This window comes from Salvia splendens, chromosome 15 (assembly GCF_004379255.2).
Source record: "Salvia splendens isolate huo1 chromosome 15, SspV2, whole genome shotgun sequence".
Taxonomy (NCBI): Eukaryota; Viridiplantae; Streptophyta; class Magnoliopsida; order Lamiales; family Lamiaceae; genus Salvia; species Salvia splendens.
In genome coordinates, this window is record NC_056046.1 from 25,911,825 (window position 1) to 25,929,965 (window position 18,141).

An 18,141-nucleotide genomic window follows, 5' to 3' on the forward strand; every position below is an offset into this window, starting at 1 on the left:
GAAGTTCACTCAAATATAAAAAAATATAACAGTTAACTCAAATTGAATAAGGTTACTTATTCATAAATTAATTAATACTATTAGTATATGGTTATTAAAAAATAATATAATTATTTAGAACAAAATAAATAGAAAAACAAAACAGGCAGAGAAGATGGAGGCTAAAGATTGTGTTGGAAATGGTTTCTTTTATCTACATAAGATCCACTAGTCTATTTTATAAATCATGTATTAGTATATGTTGTAGATGATCCCTTTGATATTTTTAGTGTTAGTTTTATAATGGATTATGAGTGTAAAAAGTTAGTGGAATATGGTATCCACGTACTAAAAGTGAAGAAAAAATAAATGTTTTTTTAAATAATGAACAACACAAAATGACAAAATGACTCTTTAAATGGTGGATAGAGTGTGTAGTAAGAAATTGGAAAATGAAAATAGAAATCTGTAAATATAGAAATGGGGAGTTTTGTAAAATTATGGTACGTGAAGTACCATTAGAATAAGCGCACGAGAGAAATGAGCTAAATAAGTGTGCATGGGAATCAGGCACACGTGGATCGAATGAGATTAAATCACACCGTAAGCGCGAAGTAGAGGATAGATAGTTAGTTACTTGTTGATCGGTTGTTAGATCTAGCATGCACACTCCTTATATGAGCTGCATTTTGGATGTATTGTTTTCTCAGATTATTAATTAATGCAATTGTCTTCTTCCCCTTCTCTCTCATCTGCTTCCAATAACTCTATTCATGTAGGTGCAATTCCGGTCTCCGTTCTGATCATCGGAGACCCCAATTCGGCACCAAGTGGTATCCAGAGTCCTCTGATTCCTATGGTGGACACATGCTCCAGGGACTTGCGTCGCATTGAGGAAATGTTCGCAGCGGCCATGGCTGATTGGTCGACGCGAATGTCTGAGGCGGATCGCCGTCGTGATAAGCTACGCGATCAAACAGAGGCTACGCGTGATCTGACTTTCAAGGAGCTGCGTGAGGAGTTTTTAGCTCTTCAAGTTCAACAAAATGAGATAATGTCTCACTTCATGGCGAGTGGATCCAATGCTGCTCCGCCAACTGGCGGATTTCAACAACGTCCTCAGTATTCTGCGACGCGACAATCGAAGGTCAGCTTTCCGATCTTCAATGGAGAAGATCTAGCTGGATGGATCATGAGATGCGATCACTTCTTCACGATGGATCTGACACCGGAAGACTCGAAGGTGCGGCTGGTGATCATTAATTTCGAAGGTCGCGCGCTACAATGGTTTCAAAATTGGTCTCGATATCAGGATCAAGCTATGAGTACACCTTGGTCTCTGTTTCTTCAAGCGTTGGAAGGCCGATTTGGTGACCATCTACTGGGTGATCCAATGACAAAGTTGCTCAGCCTTAAACAATCAGGTTCGTTTGCTGAATACCATGATCATTTTGAGTTGCTCCTAGGTCATGTTTATATTCCAGAGTCGTATGCTATTAGTAATTTTATCAACGGATTGCGTCCCTATGTGCAAAAAGTTGTCTGTCTATTCATGCCACAAACACTTGTTCATGCATTGCTAGACTCCAGGAAATGTCTACACCGTCAAGGGAAGGTTTTTCTCAGGGTCCTAAAAAGGTTAACTCGACTGCAGTGGTGAGTGAATCCACTGGATCCCGTTCCTCTCCGTTGCTCCCTACTCCTATGGTACCTAAATTTAAGAATAGGCAATTTTTGACTCCTGAGGAAATGGCTGAGAAGAGAGCTTTGGGAATCTGCTATGGCTGTGATGAAAAATTTGATAGGGGCCATAGATGTGTTAAGAAACAACTCTACCTACTAGAAATTGATGATGGAATTGTGGAACCAGATACTAAAGTTAGTCAGGAGGAAGTGGATGAAACTACAGAGGATGAGAATCCTCTCATATCAATCCATGCTATTAGTGGTTCATCATCTAGAGGGTACAAAACCATGAGGATCACTGGTAGAGTCGTCCGGAAGGCTTTACATAGCCTCATTGATTCTGGGAGTACACACAACTTCTTAGATATTCAGTTGGCTAAGAAGTTGGGACTTCAACTCACAAGGGTGAAACCTGTGATGGTGGATGTTGCAGATGGCAACAGTTTAGAGTGTGATTCAATGTGTAAAGGCTTAAAATGGGTACTGAGGGGTGCTACCTTCACTACTGATGTTCTGCTATTGCCCTTGGGGAATTGTGATATGGTCTTAGGAATTCAATGGCTGGAAACTTTTGGTGCTATTCAATGGAATTTTAAAACTCTGACTATGGATTTCAAGCTGAATGGGAAGAGATATGTACTGAGAGGAGGTCATGTGAACCATAATGTGGCTGAGGTATCTGAGAAAGAGATGGATAAATTACTCTCTCAGAATGATGGCATTCAGTTATGTTGTATTCAAGTGAACAAAGAAGGTCACTCTGAGCTACTGTCCATGACCAGTGCAGATGATGCCTCTCAACCTATACCACACTTTATTCACTCCTTTATTGAGAGTCAGACTGAGGTTTTTGCTGAACCTACTACACTTCCACCCCTAAGGTCTCATAATCACAAGATTACTCTTACACAAGATGTTTCTCCGGTTAACTGTAGACCTTACAGACACACGGCTATTTAGAAAAACATCATTGAAAAACAAGTGGTTGACCTATTACAACAAGGTTTTATCCAGCCAAGTACAAGCCTATTTTCCTCTCCGGTGGTGCTTGTGAAGAAGAAGGACGGGACTTGGCGGATGTGTGTGGACAATATGCGATTGAATAAACTGACTATTAAAGATAAGTACCTTATTCCATTGATTGAGGAGCTATTAGAAGAGTTACGTGGAGCCACTGTTTTCTCCAAGATCGATCTTAGATCTGGTTACCACCAACTTAGAATGGAGTCGAAGGATATTCACAAAACTGCCTTCAAAACCCATGATGGCCACTATGAGTTTGCGGTGATGCCATTTGGACTTACCAATGCTCCCGCGACCTTCCAAAGTTTAATGAATGATGTTTTTCGACCTTATTTGAGAAGGTTTGTGTTGGTTTTCTTCGACGATATATTGATTTACAGTGGGGACCACGAGACTCACCTTCTACACTTGAAGCAAGTCTTTACTAAACTAAGAGAACATTCACTCTTTGCCAAACAGAGTAAATGTGAGTTTGCGAAGGAAAGGATTGAATACTTAGGCCATATTATATCTCGAGAAGGGGTGGCGACTGATCCTAAGAAGCTCAAGGCCATGCAAGAGTGGCCTATACCAACTGATGTTTCTAAACTCAGGGGATTCCTCGGGATTACCGGATATTACAGGAAGTTTAGCCGCAATTATAGAATAATTAGTCAGCCTCTCATTGACTTATTGAAGAAGGATGCTTTCCACTGGAGTGAAGAGGTTGAGCGGGCTTTTCTCGAGTTGAAAGAGGTTATGATGTCTCCTCCAGTAGTGGCTCTTTCGGACTTCTCACTTCCATTTATCATTGAAACCGACGCTTCAAGTTATGGTATTGGTGCAGTATTGATGCAGCAAGGGCATCCACTTGCTTTTATAATCATTTCTTCTAAACACAGGATCCTCTCAGTTTATGATAAGGAATTGTTGGCCATTGTTTTTGCGGTGACACATTGGCGCCATTACTTGAGCAATAAACCTTTTGAGGTGAAAACTGATCATAAAACCTTAGCTCACCTACTCAAACAGAGACTTTCTACTCCTGGCCAGTTGAGTTGGTTATCCAAACTCATGGCTTTCGATTTTGAGATCACTTACAAAAAGGGTACTGAAAATGTTGTGGCAGGTGCTTTATCTAGGATTCATTCCTCCGAGATCTTCTGTATGGCTATTACTACCATCTCTACTGACTTGTATCCACTAATTAAGGCCACTTGGAGCTTTGACTCTCAACTCCATGCCTTAGTTCAGGAGTTACAGCAAGACCCGGGGAAAAAATCTAAGTTTTCTTGGTTGGGAAATCAGTTGAGGAGGAAAGGACGATTAGCGGTGGGAAATGATGAGAACTTGAGGTTGAAGCTCATTCAATTATTTCATGACTCTAGTGCTGCTGGACACTCAGGGATATTAGCTACCTACAAGAGACTTACTGCTCTGTTTTATTGGCCTCATATGGAAAAGCATATTAGGAAGTATATTGGTGAATGTGATGTATGCCAACGCTTCAAGTATGACAATAGTGCATACCCGGGATTATTACAGCCCATGCCCATTCCTGCTGAAGCATGGTCTCGGGCCAGCCTCGATTTTATAGAGGGTCTTCCATTATCTTTTGGAAAATCTACTATTATGGTGGTGGTATATCGGTTGACTAAATATTCTCATTTTTTTAGTCTCACCCACCCTTATACAACCTTCCTACCATTCTCATCAGTGACAGAGATAAGGTTTTTATGAGCATCTTTTGGTCGGGCTTCTTTAAACTTCAAGGGGTGGAATTGCACATGTCCACGACATACCACCCTCAATCCGATGGCCAAACGGATGTGGTGAATAGATGTTTGGAGACTTATTTACGTTGCATGTGTGGTGATTAACCTACTATGTGGAGTAAGTGGTTGTGCTTGGCTGAATTCTGGTACAACACTTCTTTGCATTCGGCCATTGAGACAACACCCTTTGAAGCTTTATATGGGTATCCTCCACTGGTTCATATACCCTATTTTAAAGGATCATCAGCGGTGCATGACGTGAATGTGAGCTTGGTTGCTCGAGATGCTATGATTGAAGTCTTGAAGCACCATCTACTCCGTGCACAACAACGTATGAAGCAGCAACATGACAAGCACCGTTCGGAGAGGAAGTTCGCCATAAGGGGATTGGGTTTATTTGAAATTACAGTCATATCGTCAGAATACCTTGCGCGGTCGTCAGTTCTAGAAGTTGAGCCCTCATTACTTCGGACCATTTAAGGTGGTGGATAAATTTGGTGAGGTTGCATACAAAATCCAGCTCCCACCAGACTGCAAAATCCATCATGTCTTCCACGTTTCCCAATTGAAGAGGAAGATGGGGCATCTGACTCAGCTGCAGGGTTCCTTACCAACGATGGGGAATTCAACTTTCCTCGAGCCTGTCCAGATTCTGGAGAGTAGGTTGGTCAAGAGAGGCAATTGCCCAGCTACTCAGGTTCTTGTTCATTGGGCGAACTCTTTCCCGGAGGATGCTACTTGGAAGTACTTGCATGATTTGGAGAAGCGATTTCCTCATTTTAAACCTTGAGGTCAAGGTTGATTTGAATGAAGGGAGGTTTGGTACGTGAAGTACCATTAGAATAAGCGCACGAGGGAAATGAGCTAAATAAGTGTGCATGGGCATCAGTCACACGTGGATCGAATGGGATTAAATCACACCGTAAGGGCGAAGTAGAGGATAGATAGTTAGTTACTTGTTGATCCATTGTTAGATCTAGCATGCACGCTAATTATAAGAATAAGAAGAGTTAGTTAGAATAAAATAAAATACATTAGTCTTCTCTTCAATCTATAATAAATGCTAATTATAAGAATAAGAAGAGTTAGTTAGACTTTTACTCAATTTTATTGCACTATAAAAATCAAATCTCTATAAATACTCATTCATAAAATAATTTTTTTATCAAAATTCGAACAGACAAGAAATAAGAAAGAAGGATTGGTCTTGCTACATATCCTCCAAAGTAGTTTGATGGAGAAGATAACGCCGATGCAAGACGATGAAAGTGCGTAAGAGGCTAACCAGAAGAGATAAAGACTACTGGAGATGGAGATAGATGGACGTGGAAAGTAGAGGTAGGGGGAGAAGATAAGATGAAGGTATATTGGAGCAAAAGATAAGATGGAGGAGGATTTGGGTATTGAAGTGAAGGAGCAAATGGAGGCGAATTCGTGTATTAGAGCATCTCCAACAAGGAAAGGTAAATAAATGAGGTATATTATCTATTTACCTTCTCAAAAAGTGAAATATACTCTTTCAAAAAGTAACACATTCCAAAGGAAAAAGATATATAGAAAGGTAAATTATTTTTAAAAAATAAAATAATAGTAGAAAATGCATTAAAAACATAAAGTGTAATACCTTCTCAAATACCTTCCCCATTAGAGAAAGGTTTTTCATGAAAAGAAGTCGAATATGATAGTTATCAGATTTTATCATTTCATTGATGGAGAGGTAAAGATACATGTATAATACATTCTCAAATAACTCTCCCATTGAAGAATAATTTTTCATTAAAAAAGGTAAATATGGTAGTTATATGAGGTCTCCTCTAGCAGAAGATAAATGGCGGCGGATTCTTAAACGAATTCTATACCTTTTTTTCATTAATTCTAATTAGTTGACCCAATTATTTAATTTGAGGAGTTTAGTCAATTATTTTTCAATTTCATTTAAATGAATTTATTTTTTTTAATTTAATAAATTGTGTTATTTAATTATATTATCTTATAGTACTAGAATTTTATGGACCAATGAATTTAATTGGCTTAACATAAATTTGCATAATATATTAAGAAATTTAACAAAACACTCATTAGAATAATATGAATAACAAAAAAGATAGACAATGCATAAATCCTAAAAATAAAAAATAAAATGAACTGCATGGGTGTGATATAAGTTAAAATGCAGTGTTCAATCGAGAGTATGCAAATAGTGTATCGGTCAAGGACAGTGGGATTCCTCTCGAAAGTCGACCATAAGATTAACCCCAATTCAACCATATCATCTTTCCCCACATTCAACAAAACCGATTAACAATCTCTTACGCAACGATTTACTAATCTAAATATCAAATCAATATGACCCCACCCTCCTCTTAATATTAGTAATTAACAAATCGAGCTGTCAAAAAACATACTACCACTACAAATGGAATATAGGATTTAAGATTGCATATACAATCTTCTTCACAAACATAACAATCACATGTATTTTACAACACAGCATACAAGTTACTACTATATACTACTAACTGCTGAAAATACTCAAGAACAAAGATTGCTCAGAAATTTCTACTATTATAATTATAACTAAAAGCCATTTTGCAAATCTAGAGGTATTTGATGAAGTGAAATGAAATTGCATTCATGAAAATATCCCATGGGGCAATAAAGCACATTGAATGACATAGGAAATTCAGGATGTATATCCCAAAATAGAACATCTAAAAATTGGAAAGAAAATCTTGACTAACCTTTTATAGGGTGGTTGAAAGCATGTGTCTATGAACTATTACAATATTCTGTATTTCTTCACATCAAAATTAGACGTGAGGCATACTAGTTTCTCCGACTAATCTGTCTACCACACAAAGAAAATCCGCCTCCACCATGTCAGGACTTGATCAATGAAGGAAAAGTTAATAACATAATCTCCCGAGAAACTAACACAACTGCAGCGCGCGCGATATTGGACCTCAGGAATACAAAAATATTGGTAATCCCTAAAGAACCTTATATCCCTCCATGATGATCAATCTTTTGAACAAAATGTGATCACTGGGGTTTCTGATTAGATTCAATGAGCAATGCGTTCAACATTATTTGAAGGGCAGTATTATAGACAACTTCATCATAATGCATTCCATCAGATGTACAGCGAGGGCCACAAAATTCACTTAACAAACCAATATCGAGTTTCAAAAGGGGACTGCCTGATTGGCGCAAGAGATTACTTCCAGCAAGCTCGTTATCATAAGAACTGTACATTGCAGTGGTCATTCTTTCCTTCTTCTCAGCAGTGTTCAACATCGATGTTATCAGCGTCGGCATCCCAACCCAAAACAAATGCAAAAGGTGAGAGGCTTTAGGCTCACTCACCCCTCCACCGCCAGCATCCAAACTCGAAGAAACTGGCAAAAGAGCCAACACATTATCCCTCAAAACCCGCAGCGATACACCAAACTCCGTCACATTGTTCACGTGCAGCATGTCCCACAAGCCCGCCCCCATCATCAAGATGTCTGGGAAATCCTTACTTCCCTTATACCTCAACGTCAATTGAGTTAAATTCGCAACGTAGGGAGCCCAAACGAAATCCAATCGCATCCCGATCTCCTCCACCATCACCGAGTAATCACTGTGCCTCTTGAACAAATCCCCTTTAACCTTCTCCACACCCTCAGACCCCATAATCAACTCCAACAAAGAAACAACCATCAATCTCGACTGCGAGTCCCCGGCAACAACCACCCACGATCCGTTCAACAAATCTGACGCATCGGATTTCTTCAACTTCTGAAACTCACACTCATCAATCTCACCGTTCCTAATCCAATCCCACGACCTCTTACAAACACTTTCGATATCATCAAAATTGGAATCAACATCACATTCCCTAACATCTTTATACACAACTCTATGAAGCAAAAGCACGCAGGAATCATGATACAAAATAGCCGGCGTGGAAATTATTACCTCGGATGCGGAGAGGAAAGCGGAAATTGAAGGAAAATAGGGCGTGAGATGCACGCCGACGGCGAGGGTGATGAAGAGGGCGCAGCTGAAGAATAGCATCTTATTGCGGCTCAAGTGCCAGCCGGCCATACCCATGGGAACAAACAGAACAACGCAGGCGGCTAACAGTCCGAGCTGAACGACCCCTAGCATCTCTGGCAGTCAAGGTATTCGACGAAATGTCTCTGCCACTTTTTTTCTCACATTTGGGGATTTGGAATTAGGTTGGAACAGCGAGAAGTTTCCTGCCAGAAAGAGGGGTTTGGAGAGTGATGGTGATGGACTAACAATTCATAGCTCCGAAATTCTTAGGGCGAAGGAGGGTTTTTCAGGTCAATTTGGGAATTGAAAGAGAGAGAGAATTTGGAGCTTGTTGATGGTACAATTAAAGAGTATAATTATCACATTTTAAATTTTTTATGGAATGTTATCTACTAGATTTGCAAAATTTGTTTTAAACTAAGTTTAGTGTTTGGAAATATTTTTATGGAATGCTATCTTCTAGATTTGCAAAATTTGTTTTAAACTAAGTTCAGTGTTTGAAGATGTAAAAAACATGGTAAATGATACAAGTTTTAATGTGCAATTAATAAAGTAAGATAAAAAAAGAAATATGGTGAAGTTGTGTTAGTGGATTGCATGGTCTACATTTATATTGATGTATAGATTAGTATTGATTTTAAACTTTTCATTTTTAGAACTAGATTAAACTTTGGTGAATAGCTGAAAATGATAAAATTAATCTTTTTTTTTGGCACCAAGGTAGTAGGATATTGTCGAAACTCTTTTATTTGAAATTACAAATGCGCACGCACACATTGATTGTATTTTTAAAACGTGCTAAATACATTTTTGCGACAGTAAATCATTTTACACAGTGTAATAAAACCTTTAGATTGATCTAGACTTGAACTAACTGGTGTTTGGATTTGGACTTCCATTTTTTATGAAGTTTAGATGCTATAAATTAATTATAAAACTAATATCGATTTCCTAGTCACATCTATCATAATCTTAAGTGTCAGTTTGATGAAAAGACAATGATACCCTCTTTGGAGGGAAAATGAAGAGATAAAGTGGCTTTTATTTCTTTATTTTATTTTGAGTATTGTTCAATAAAATTCTAGCTTCTTGACAAAGTTTTGAAACACTTTTAAATAGAGTCTGCCATTAGTTGAATCTACATTTATGTATCATGAACTAATTTTCTAATTTTCTGATTGCAAAATAGGGGGTGGTTCTGCTTGGAATCCGGTGATGGCTCCGGCGAGAACTCCGGCAATGGCTTTGGCAAAGGAACAAACATATCAAATTAGCAAAAATCTATGTAGAATATTTCAATTTATACATTTCTGAAACTTTGAATAACTTAATATTGGTTTTAAATTCTATATTCTGAAACATGAAAAAGATACTTCATCGGGGATGAGGCCAGCGCCGGAGATGCATGGCCGGAAAGTGAAGGCAGCAGCGGCGTTGCAGGAACTGCAACTCTGCAAGAGCCATCCGGCGACACCATGGCCGACCAAACAGACAGTTAAGCAGGATGGAAGGAAACCGGGCGAGCACGGCGGTGGGCGTGGCGGCGTCGATTGGCAGAGAGAGGGAGGTGGCGAGGCAAGGCAACGAGAGGGAGGTGGCGAGGCCGATTGAGAGAGAGTGTGGAGGTGCAGGAGAGGAAGAGAGAGGTGTGATTGGGAGAGAGATAGAGAATAGGGAGGCGCAACTTTTATCGTAGGGTTGGTAGGGTTTATTTAGGTTTTTATTGAGTTGAATTTTTGGAAAATTTTATACTCCATTGATTGATTTTCTTTTTAATTGAATATAGTCCTAAATTAGGTATTATTGTGTCTTAAAAGTTAGATTTAATTTGGACTATTAATTTATTGGATTTAGTATATACTTCATATATATTTTTCATTTTTTTTACAATTTAGTTATAAAAGTAGTAGTATATGTTAATTAGTCTTATATTTGGATTAAAATTGGAATTTTGCTATAGAGTTTAGTTTGCCTTCCATTTATTTAGGTTAAAATTACAATTTAATCCTTTATTGTAATTTTTTTTCTGAATTAATTCACATGCTAAACGACAACACAAATATGTAATGTGTACAATTTTCATCCTATAATTACTCAATTAAAGTTTTCAGTTCATATATTTTAATTAGTCTCTAATTAATTAAATAATACTACTAAAGAGTTGTATAAATTACGGAATAAGATGAAATTATATATATGTAAAATTAAATCTAACTTATAAAGTTTGTATAACTTCTAAATATAAGAGTAGTGTAAATTTCATATTATTCAAAACAAATAAGATGCATAAAATATTATCGTTATTTTAAGTGGCAATTTACTTTTTATACGTGTATGTGGTGGGAAGTAAGAAATTTATTCTTTCCAATATTAACAACTCATTTAGTCTTTGGCCATATATATCAAGTTATGCTACAGTCTGAAATTAAACGGAAGAAATAAATAGTCAACTAAAATGTGATTATCAGATAATACAAAATTTAGTATACATAATTCTACAGTTAAATTTAGTATACATAATTCTAATTGAGTTGATTTTATTTTATCTATTATAAATAATTACTATGTATTTAGTTTTTGGCCATACATCATAAGTTATGCTAAGTCATTGAAACCTATAGTGTTAAAGATCCATTTGGTACTTACTATTATAATATTTGTTGCGATTTAAGTATTTTTTTATTGAGACATTTAGTTTTTTTATAAGTTATTATTAAGATAGTATAACTATATAAAATTTTATTATAATTTTATTTTGGATGAAAGAAAAACAAATTCTCTAAACTTGCATAGTACATATATTCAAGAAATGTTAAAATATTAATTAAGTACAATGATAGTGTTTGGGTGATGATATTCATAGGATGAGATTGTGACAAAATAATTTGTGTCAAGAGATAAGATTGTGGACACTACAGGTAGTATGAAAAAGTACAATTTATTTGATTTTTATTTCTTTTATGAGATAATATTTTGTTCTTTATAACTTTGATTCCTAATTCTCTTTTATGTTTCTTAAAATATTATATTTATGTACATTACTCTCTTCATTCAATAAAAATATAGGCATATAATATGCTATCGAAATTAAGATAAAATTTGTAAAGTGTGAGAGAGGGGGAAGAGTGGTTGAAGTAATGTTTTAATGGTGGTATAAGTTGTTAGGGTTTGTATACTAGAAATCACCTTTCGAGTGATTGAATACTGTAAAACTCTAATAATTATTTTCCAATGAATACAACAGATTATTTTTGTCGTAATGTTGTTATGTTTTACATTTAATGGATGTTTAATGCATATTTAAATGTATAAATCAACATAACAAAGTCTAAGTCTTTGTTTTAGTAGACCGGTTGTGGGCTGCGCTCAATTTAAGGTACGCGGTCAGTTCTGAACAAAGAAAAATAAGAATTTCACAACCTAGATAGGCCTAGACTACCTATTGTGAAAGGTTGCAATGTCAGTCCGATTATTTCTAAGCCTTATTGAAATATTATGACATTGGTGTGGTATAGCACTGAATGGATCTAACAGCAAGATGAGTCTTTATGCTATCTACAGAAAGACGAGGTCTTGATAATTAATTTCTTAATCAATGTACGTTAGTATTGAGCATGAGATATTGGGTATCTACTACTTTGACTTACCAAAGGTGCGGGTTTTCGTCACCCAACGATCCAGGTATATTGGGTAGTGGTGATCATTATCTGGCGGTGCTAGGATTGCTATTATATTGAATCACGCGCTAGGAGAGTCTCGTTTGATAACATCCACAAGAGGAGCTCGAAACAAGGTTTTATTATTCGGAACTTAGCTAGTTGGAGTTTGATTACTCTATGAATAATAAATAAGAGTTTCTTGCTAAGTCCACTCTTGGAGATTAAAATATGTTAATTAATTAAGTCCGTAGCAGACATTAATTAATTAATGGATGTTTCTATCTTAAGCGCGGGAAATGAATTAAACAAATTAAAGGAAACCCGGAACACTTGTAATATCGGATTTGGAAAGGCAGTGCAATATTACTTCTGTAGTGGCTGCTTGTAATATTCCAATATAAGCTTGTATTAAATTGTGGGTTTAATTTAATTAGTAAAAAGCTAATTGGGTGAGCCCATGTCCAAATTCTACCTTAGATCCCTGACTGGGCCCAATATGTGACTTAATATAAATAGGAGAATAAAGGAAACAGAAAACACAATTATTCTCATTAAAATTTTCGTCCCCTCCCTTTTGAGAGAGAGAGTGCGAAAATTACTCCTTCCGTGAGTAGAGTTCTGTCTTCGTTATTCGAGTCCTTGTATTCTGGTGAGATTTGCCCACACAAATATCAGTATACAGTCCGGGACACCAGTCAGAAGATCTGAGGTTGAGTTCTGAAGATCTTCACGTGGAGAAGACGCAAGCCATCTTCGATTCTTTGGAGAATCAACAAGGTAAATTGGTTGACTCCGTAGTATGCATGTTTTAGGATTTATTTGTTCTAAAGCATGATTTAAATTCAAGTTACGAGCATGATACATGTGATAATTGCGCGAATAGAATTTGTCTAAGTAATCTGCTAAATAGATCAAATTCATGTGATCGTTTTTATTTATGCACGCTTCCGCTGCCAACCTCTTCAATTGGTATCAGAGCCAGTCTTTGGCTCTGATTATTTAGATTTAAATTTCGCGAAATTCATGTATGCATGTATTATTTGATTGTGAAGCATGTTCTTGGTGTTTTGTTTAATTTATTATGCATGATGAACTCAAGAACTGTCGAATCAAAGAACTTGAATTACTCGACCGTACGAGACGTGCGATCTGTCGGTGCTCGCGCCGAGACGGATTGCACCACGTGTGATCGTGAAATAGGGTTCTCGATTGAGTGGGAGCCGAGGGATCGCGATCAAGGGGGACGCGCAGTAGAGCAAGGGCTCGAGCACGACGGCGGCCGAGACTGCAACCCTGAGGCGGACCCCGCACCAAGGCCGACGTGAAGGCTGGCACGGAGTGGTGGTTCGTTCGAGAACCACCGAGACACCAGGCGCCGAGAGCTGGAACCCTAGGCGGAAGGAAGGGTGGTCGGAGCTTGCAAGGAGCGGGCGCGCCACCGTGCGCGCCGCTGGCCGAGAGCTCGCGCCACCCCGACGGCTCGGATGGCCGAGACGGGCGTCGAGACGTTGGCCGAGAGGCGCGCGCCGCTGCGTGCGCGCCTGGCCAAGAAGCGTCGACACCCGACGGATCAACGCGCCGAGACGGTCGGGGCGCACCTGGCCGAGAGGAGCGGCACCGACGTGTGCGCTCTTGGCCGAGAGGATGCGACACCCGACGAGCCAGGCGGCCGAGACACTGGCGCTCCACCTGCGTGCCACGGCCGAGACGCTTCATGCGTCGTGATCCGACGACGAACTCGTCGGATTTTCGTCGTTCATCGTTCGTGCGAACCTCGTGCGATGAGATAACGATGAAGGATTATTTTAATGATTATTTAATTATTTTATTAAAAGATATCATTTAAATATTTATTATTTAATGGAAATAAAATCTTTTTGAAAGATTTACCTAGATTTTAGGAATATTTTTATTATTTTCTATATCTATGGAAATAAATAATATTATTTTGATTCCTAGATGATATGGATGAGAATAATTTAATAGTTTCCTAATATTTATATATCTAAGATCCTAATAAGGATAGATATGTATGAATACATTAAATAATAAAATATCTCTTCCTAATCTTGAACAAGGAAATAATTTGAATTTATTTTTCATGTCTTATTAAGGATTAAATAATTTATTTATTTTAGATATACCTTATAGTAGACATGAATAAGAATTAAATTCTAGAATAATAGTTTCCTAAATGAAGATAACAACATAAGTATAAAAGATTTAATTATCCAGCATATTAAATACCAACCGAATTTAATCAAGCGTTAATCAGCCTCAAGACTAAGGATAATTGAATAAAAACCATAACCCAAAATATCTAAGCTGTAATTACGAACTCAACGTTTGTATATGGTCTCCACCAATTGGTCTGTAATTTCTGAAGTTGTTTCCAATATTATCGTCACCTGCACTGTGAGGACAATAATCCCAAGAAATGGCGAGTTCATAAGGCGGACTTCTCAAATATAAATAGTATGAACTAGAATGTGGTTTCCAATATTATCGTCTCCTGCACTGTGGGGACAATAATCCTAACAAACTACGAGATTCAGAAGTTCACACAGAATTTATGGGATAACTTGATCTTGTTAGCAGCGCATGAGCATTGTTATGGGAGTGTGTTGTAGAAATGAGATTCTGTAATGCTAAATTCGGTGGTCTTGCTTAGGCAACATTAGGCGGCCATGCCACACTTGTGGTCTCTGGACTATTCGTCGATGATTGTGACTAGTAAAATTGTAAGATTTTAATGAGTATTGACCTCCTCTGGAGGATACAAAATTTTAATTTTACTGTTGTAAGATTTTGAAAAGTTTTATGGTTAATCTAATCAAACTTCTTACATAAGTTTATGACAAATGGTAAATATTCTGTTTTGCAGTGCAAATCAAATCGTCAATATGTCGTTCAATTCTCTTTCTGCAATACTTAAAGAAAACAAACTCGAGGGCCAAAATTACATAGAATGGAAGTAAAATTTGGACATCGTTCTTACAGCAGAAGAGTACAACTTTGTGCTCACAACCCCGCGACCTCCAGTGCTGCCAGCCAACGCAGCGGCAGGAGTCAGAGATGCACACAGACGGTGGCATAAGGTGAATGAGATGACTAAGTGCTATATGTTGGCATCTATGTAATCAGTACTCAAGCATCAGCATTCAGCCATGGAAACTGCCGCCGAGATCATGCAGAATCTCAAGAATCTTTTTGGTACTCAGAATCGAATGGCTAAGTCTCAAGCCTTTCGGAGTATCATGTCGAAGACTATGAAGGAAGGCTCGTCTGTGAGGGACCATGACCTCGAGATGATGGGCAACCTCAACCAGATTGAGGTCTTGGGAAGGACGATCGATCCCGAGTCCCAAGTGACCATTATCCTTCAGAGTCTTCCCCCTAGCTTTCCAGCAGTTCAAACTCAACTTCGAGATGAACAAAAGGAACTACACCTTGGCGGAGCTGTTGACTGAACTTCAGTCGGCAGAGGATCTTATGATTCAGGCTAAGGCGGTCATGATGACTTCGGCGCCTCGTTCCTTTGGCTCCAAGCCTAGCGCAGGAAAAAGGCAGGCACCGAACTCAGGACCGGCCAAGATAGCTAAGGGAAAGAAGAAGAAGAAGAGGGCTAACAAGAAGCCCACGGGGAAGTGTTTCAAGTGTGGAGAAAAGGGGCATTGGAAGCCAGGCAAGGCTACAGGTATGCACCAAGCTTTAGTAGTCGAGTCATGTTTGGCTTCGAAGTCTACTTGCACTTGGATTATAGACACAGGAGCTACTGATCATATTTGTTTTGATCCTGACATAATGCAGGTGACAAGACGGCTACGTGATCGTGAGATCGAAGTCCAGCTGGGCGACGCTACAAAAGTGGCGGCCGTTGCAGTGGGAGACTTTTATTTGCGTTTTAGTAGTGATAGATTTTTGATTTTGAAGAATGTTTTGTTGATACCTTCTTTTAGAAGAAATTTAATTTCAGTTTCTAAATTAGTTTTGTATGGATATTCGATTTCTTTTAATGACAACTGCGTTATTAAGAAAGATGGCTCTTATATCTGTCTTGGTATCATGGAAAACAATATGTACACAATCATATCTACACAGTTTAATAATCGCAAATCAGAACTCAATACAACATCGAAAATTTCAAAGAAACGAAAAGAACCTTCAAGTTTAATGAACGAAACGTACTTATGGCACCTTAGACTTGGTCATGCCAATGAAAGGAGGATCCATTCTCTTGTTCAACAAGATCTTATTAAAGGTCTAGAGGAGGAACCTTTTCATAAGTGTGAGTCATGCTTAGAAGGCAAGATGACCAAAAGGCATTTTCAGGCTAAGGGCAATAGGGCCAAGGAAGTACTTGAGCTCGTTCATTCCGATGTGTGTGGACCAATGTCTAATAAAACAAGAGGTGGTTTCGATACTTCATCACATTCATTGATGACTTCTCGAAAATTGGATACGTCTATTTGATGACCCATAAGTCAGAGTCCTTTAGCAAATTCAAAGAATTTAAGGCTCAAGTGGAAAGGCATCATGGTAAGAGTATCAAATGCCTGCGATCTGATCGTGGAGGCGAATACCTCAGTGATGAGTTTTTGGACTACTTATCGGAGTCGGGAATCCAATCCCAATTGACTGCGCCGGGCATGCCCCAGCAGAACGGCGTGGCTGAAAGAAGGAACAAGACCTTGTTAAATATGGTTCGATCGATGATGAGTTATGCACGGCTACCTATTTCATTTTGGGGATATGCCTTGCTTTCTGCAAGCCATATATTAGACAATTTACCATCAAAATCCGTACCTACTACTCCTTTTGAGTTGTGGACTGGGCGCAAGCCCAATCTAGCACATCTCAAGATTTGGGGTTGCCCGGCTCATGTATTGGAAAAGGATCCAACTAAGCTAAGATCTAGGACGAAGGTATGTATGTTTATAGGATACCCCAAAGGGAAGAAAGGTTATGAATTCTTTAGTCTCCGAGATAAGAAAGTTATTGTGAGCACTCACGCCACGTTCTTAGAGGAAGGCTATGTAATGAATCATAAACCCAGCAGTGAAGTGGCTCTTGAAGAGCTAACTTCTGTCACAAGTTCCGTTAACCAAGAACAAGTACCAAGTGTACAAACAATTCCCGAAACTTCAACTTCTACACCAAGAATTGTAGAGTTGCGCCGCAGTGGGAGGGTCTCGCATAAGCCCGACAGATACATTGGTTTGGGGGAATCCATGGATCACTCCTCGGACAGCAATGTATTAGATCCTTGGAACTTTACGGAGGCGCTGGCAGATGTCGATCATTGCGAATGGGTGAAAGCAATGGATTCGGAACTACAATCTATTATAGACAAAGACGTCTACGATTTGTCCGTCCTACCCGAAGGTTGTACTGCCATTGGGAGCAAGTGGATATATAAACGTAAACGTGGACCCGATAGACGAGTTAAAGTCTTCAAGGCAAGACTAGTGGCTAAGGGGTATACCCAAAAGGAAGGTGTCGATTACGACGAGACTTTCTCCCCAGTGGCCATGCTCAAATTGATCCGGATACTATTGTCTATAGCAGCTTACATGGATTGGGATGTATGGCAGATGGACGTTAAGACTGTATTTCTAAATGGCAGTCTTGAGGAGACCATCTACATGGAACAACCCGAAGGATATGCCATAGAGGGCAAAGAACACATGGTTTGGATGCTTAAGAAGGCCATTTATGGCCTTAAGCAAGCATCTAGATCGTGGAACCAGTGTTTCAATCAAACTGTTCGCACGTTTGGATTCGAAAAGTGCCCAAATGAAAGCTGCGTGTATAAGAAGGTTGAAAAGGGGAATGTAGTGTTCTTAGTATTATATGTAGATGACATTCTTCTAATTGGAAATCATAAAAAGATGTTGTCATCGGTCCGAACATGGTTATCAAACCAGTTCGAGATGAAGGATATGGGAGACGCGGGACACATCCTCGGGATCAAGGTTCTTCGGAATCGAGAAAAG

General features: G+C 38.6%; 2 protein-coding genes across 2 annotated transcripts; one reads left to right on the top strand and one right to left on the bottom strand.

Annotated features, from left to right (window-relative positions):
- The first annotated feature begins 4,553 nt into the window (after positions 1–4,553).
- LOC121766922 lies at positions 4,554–5,232 on the top strand. Its single transcript, XM_042163150.1, has 2 exons — positions 4,554–4,850; positions 4,924–5,232. Exons 1-2 carry the CDS (start codon positions 4,554–4,556, stop codon positions 5,230–5,232), a joined length of 606 nt encoding a protein of 201 aa, XP_042019084.1.
- Positions 5,233–7,484: 2,252 nt separating this feature from the next.
- On the bottom strand, positions 7,485–8,597 carry LOC121766923. The gene has a single exon (XM_042163151.1). It carries the CDS (start codon positions 8,595–8,597, stop codon positions 7,485–7,487), a length of 1,113 nt encoding a protein of 370 aa, XP_042019085.1.
- Positions 8,598–18,141: the final 9,544 nt, after the last annotated feature.

Coding starts and splice junctions, on each gene's coding strand:
- LOC121766922 (XM_042163150.1), top strand. CDS start 4,554: ATGTGGAGTAAGTGGTTGTGCTTGGCTGAATTCTGGTACAACACTTCT. Junction 4,851..4,923: donor TGGGTTTATTTGAAATTACA/GTCATATCGTCA, acceptor GGACCATTTAAG/GTGGTGGATAAATTTGGTGA.
- LOC121766923 (XM_042163151.1), bottom strand. CDS start 8,597: ATGCTAGGGGTCGTTCAGCTCGGACTGTTAGCCGCCTGCGTTGTTCTG.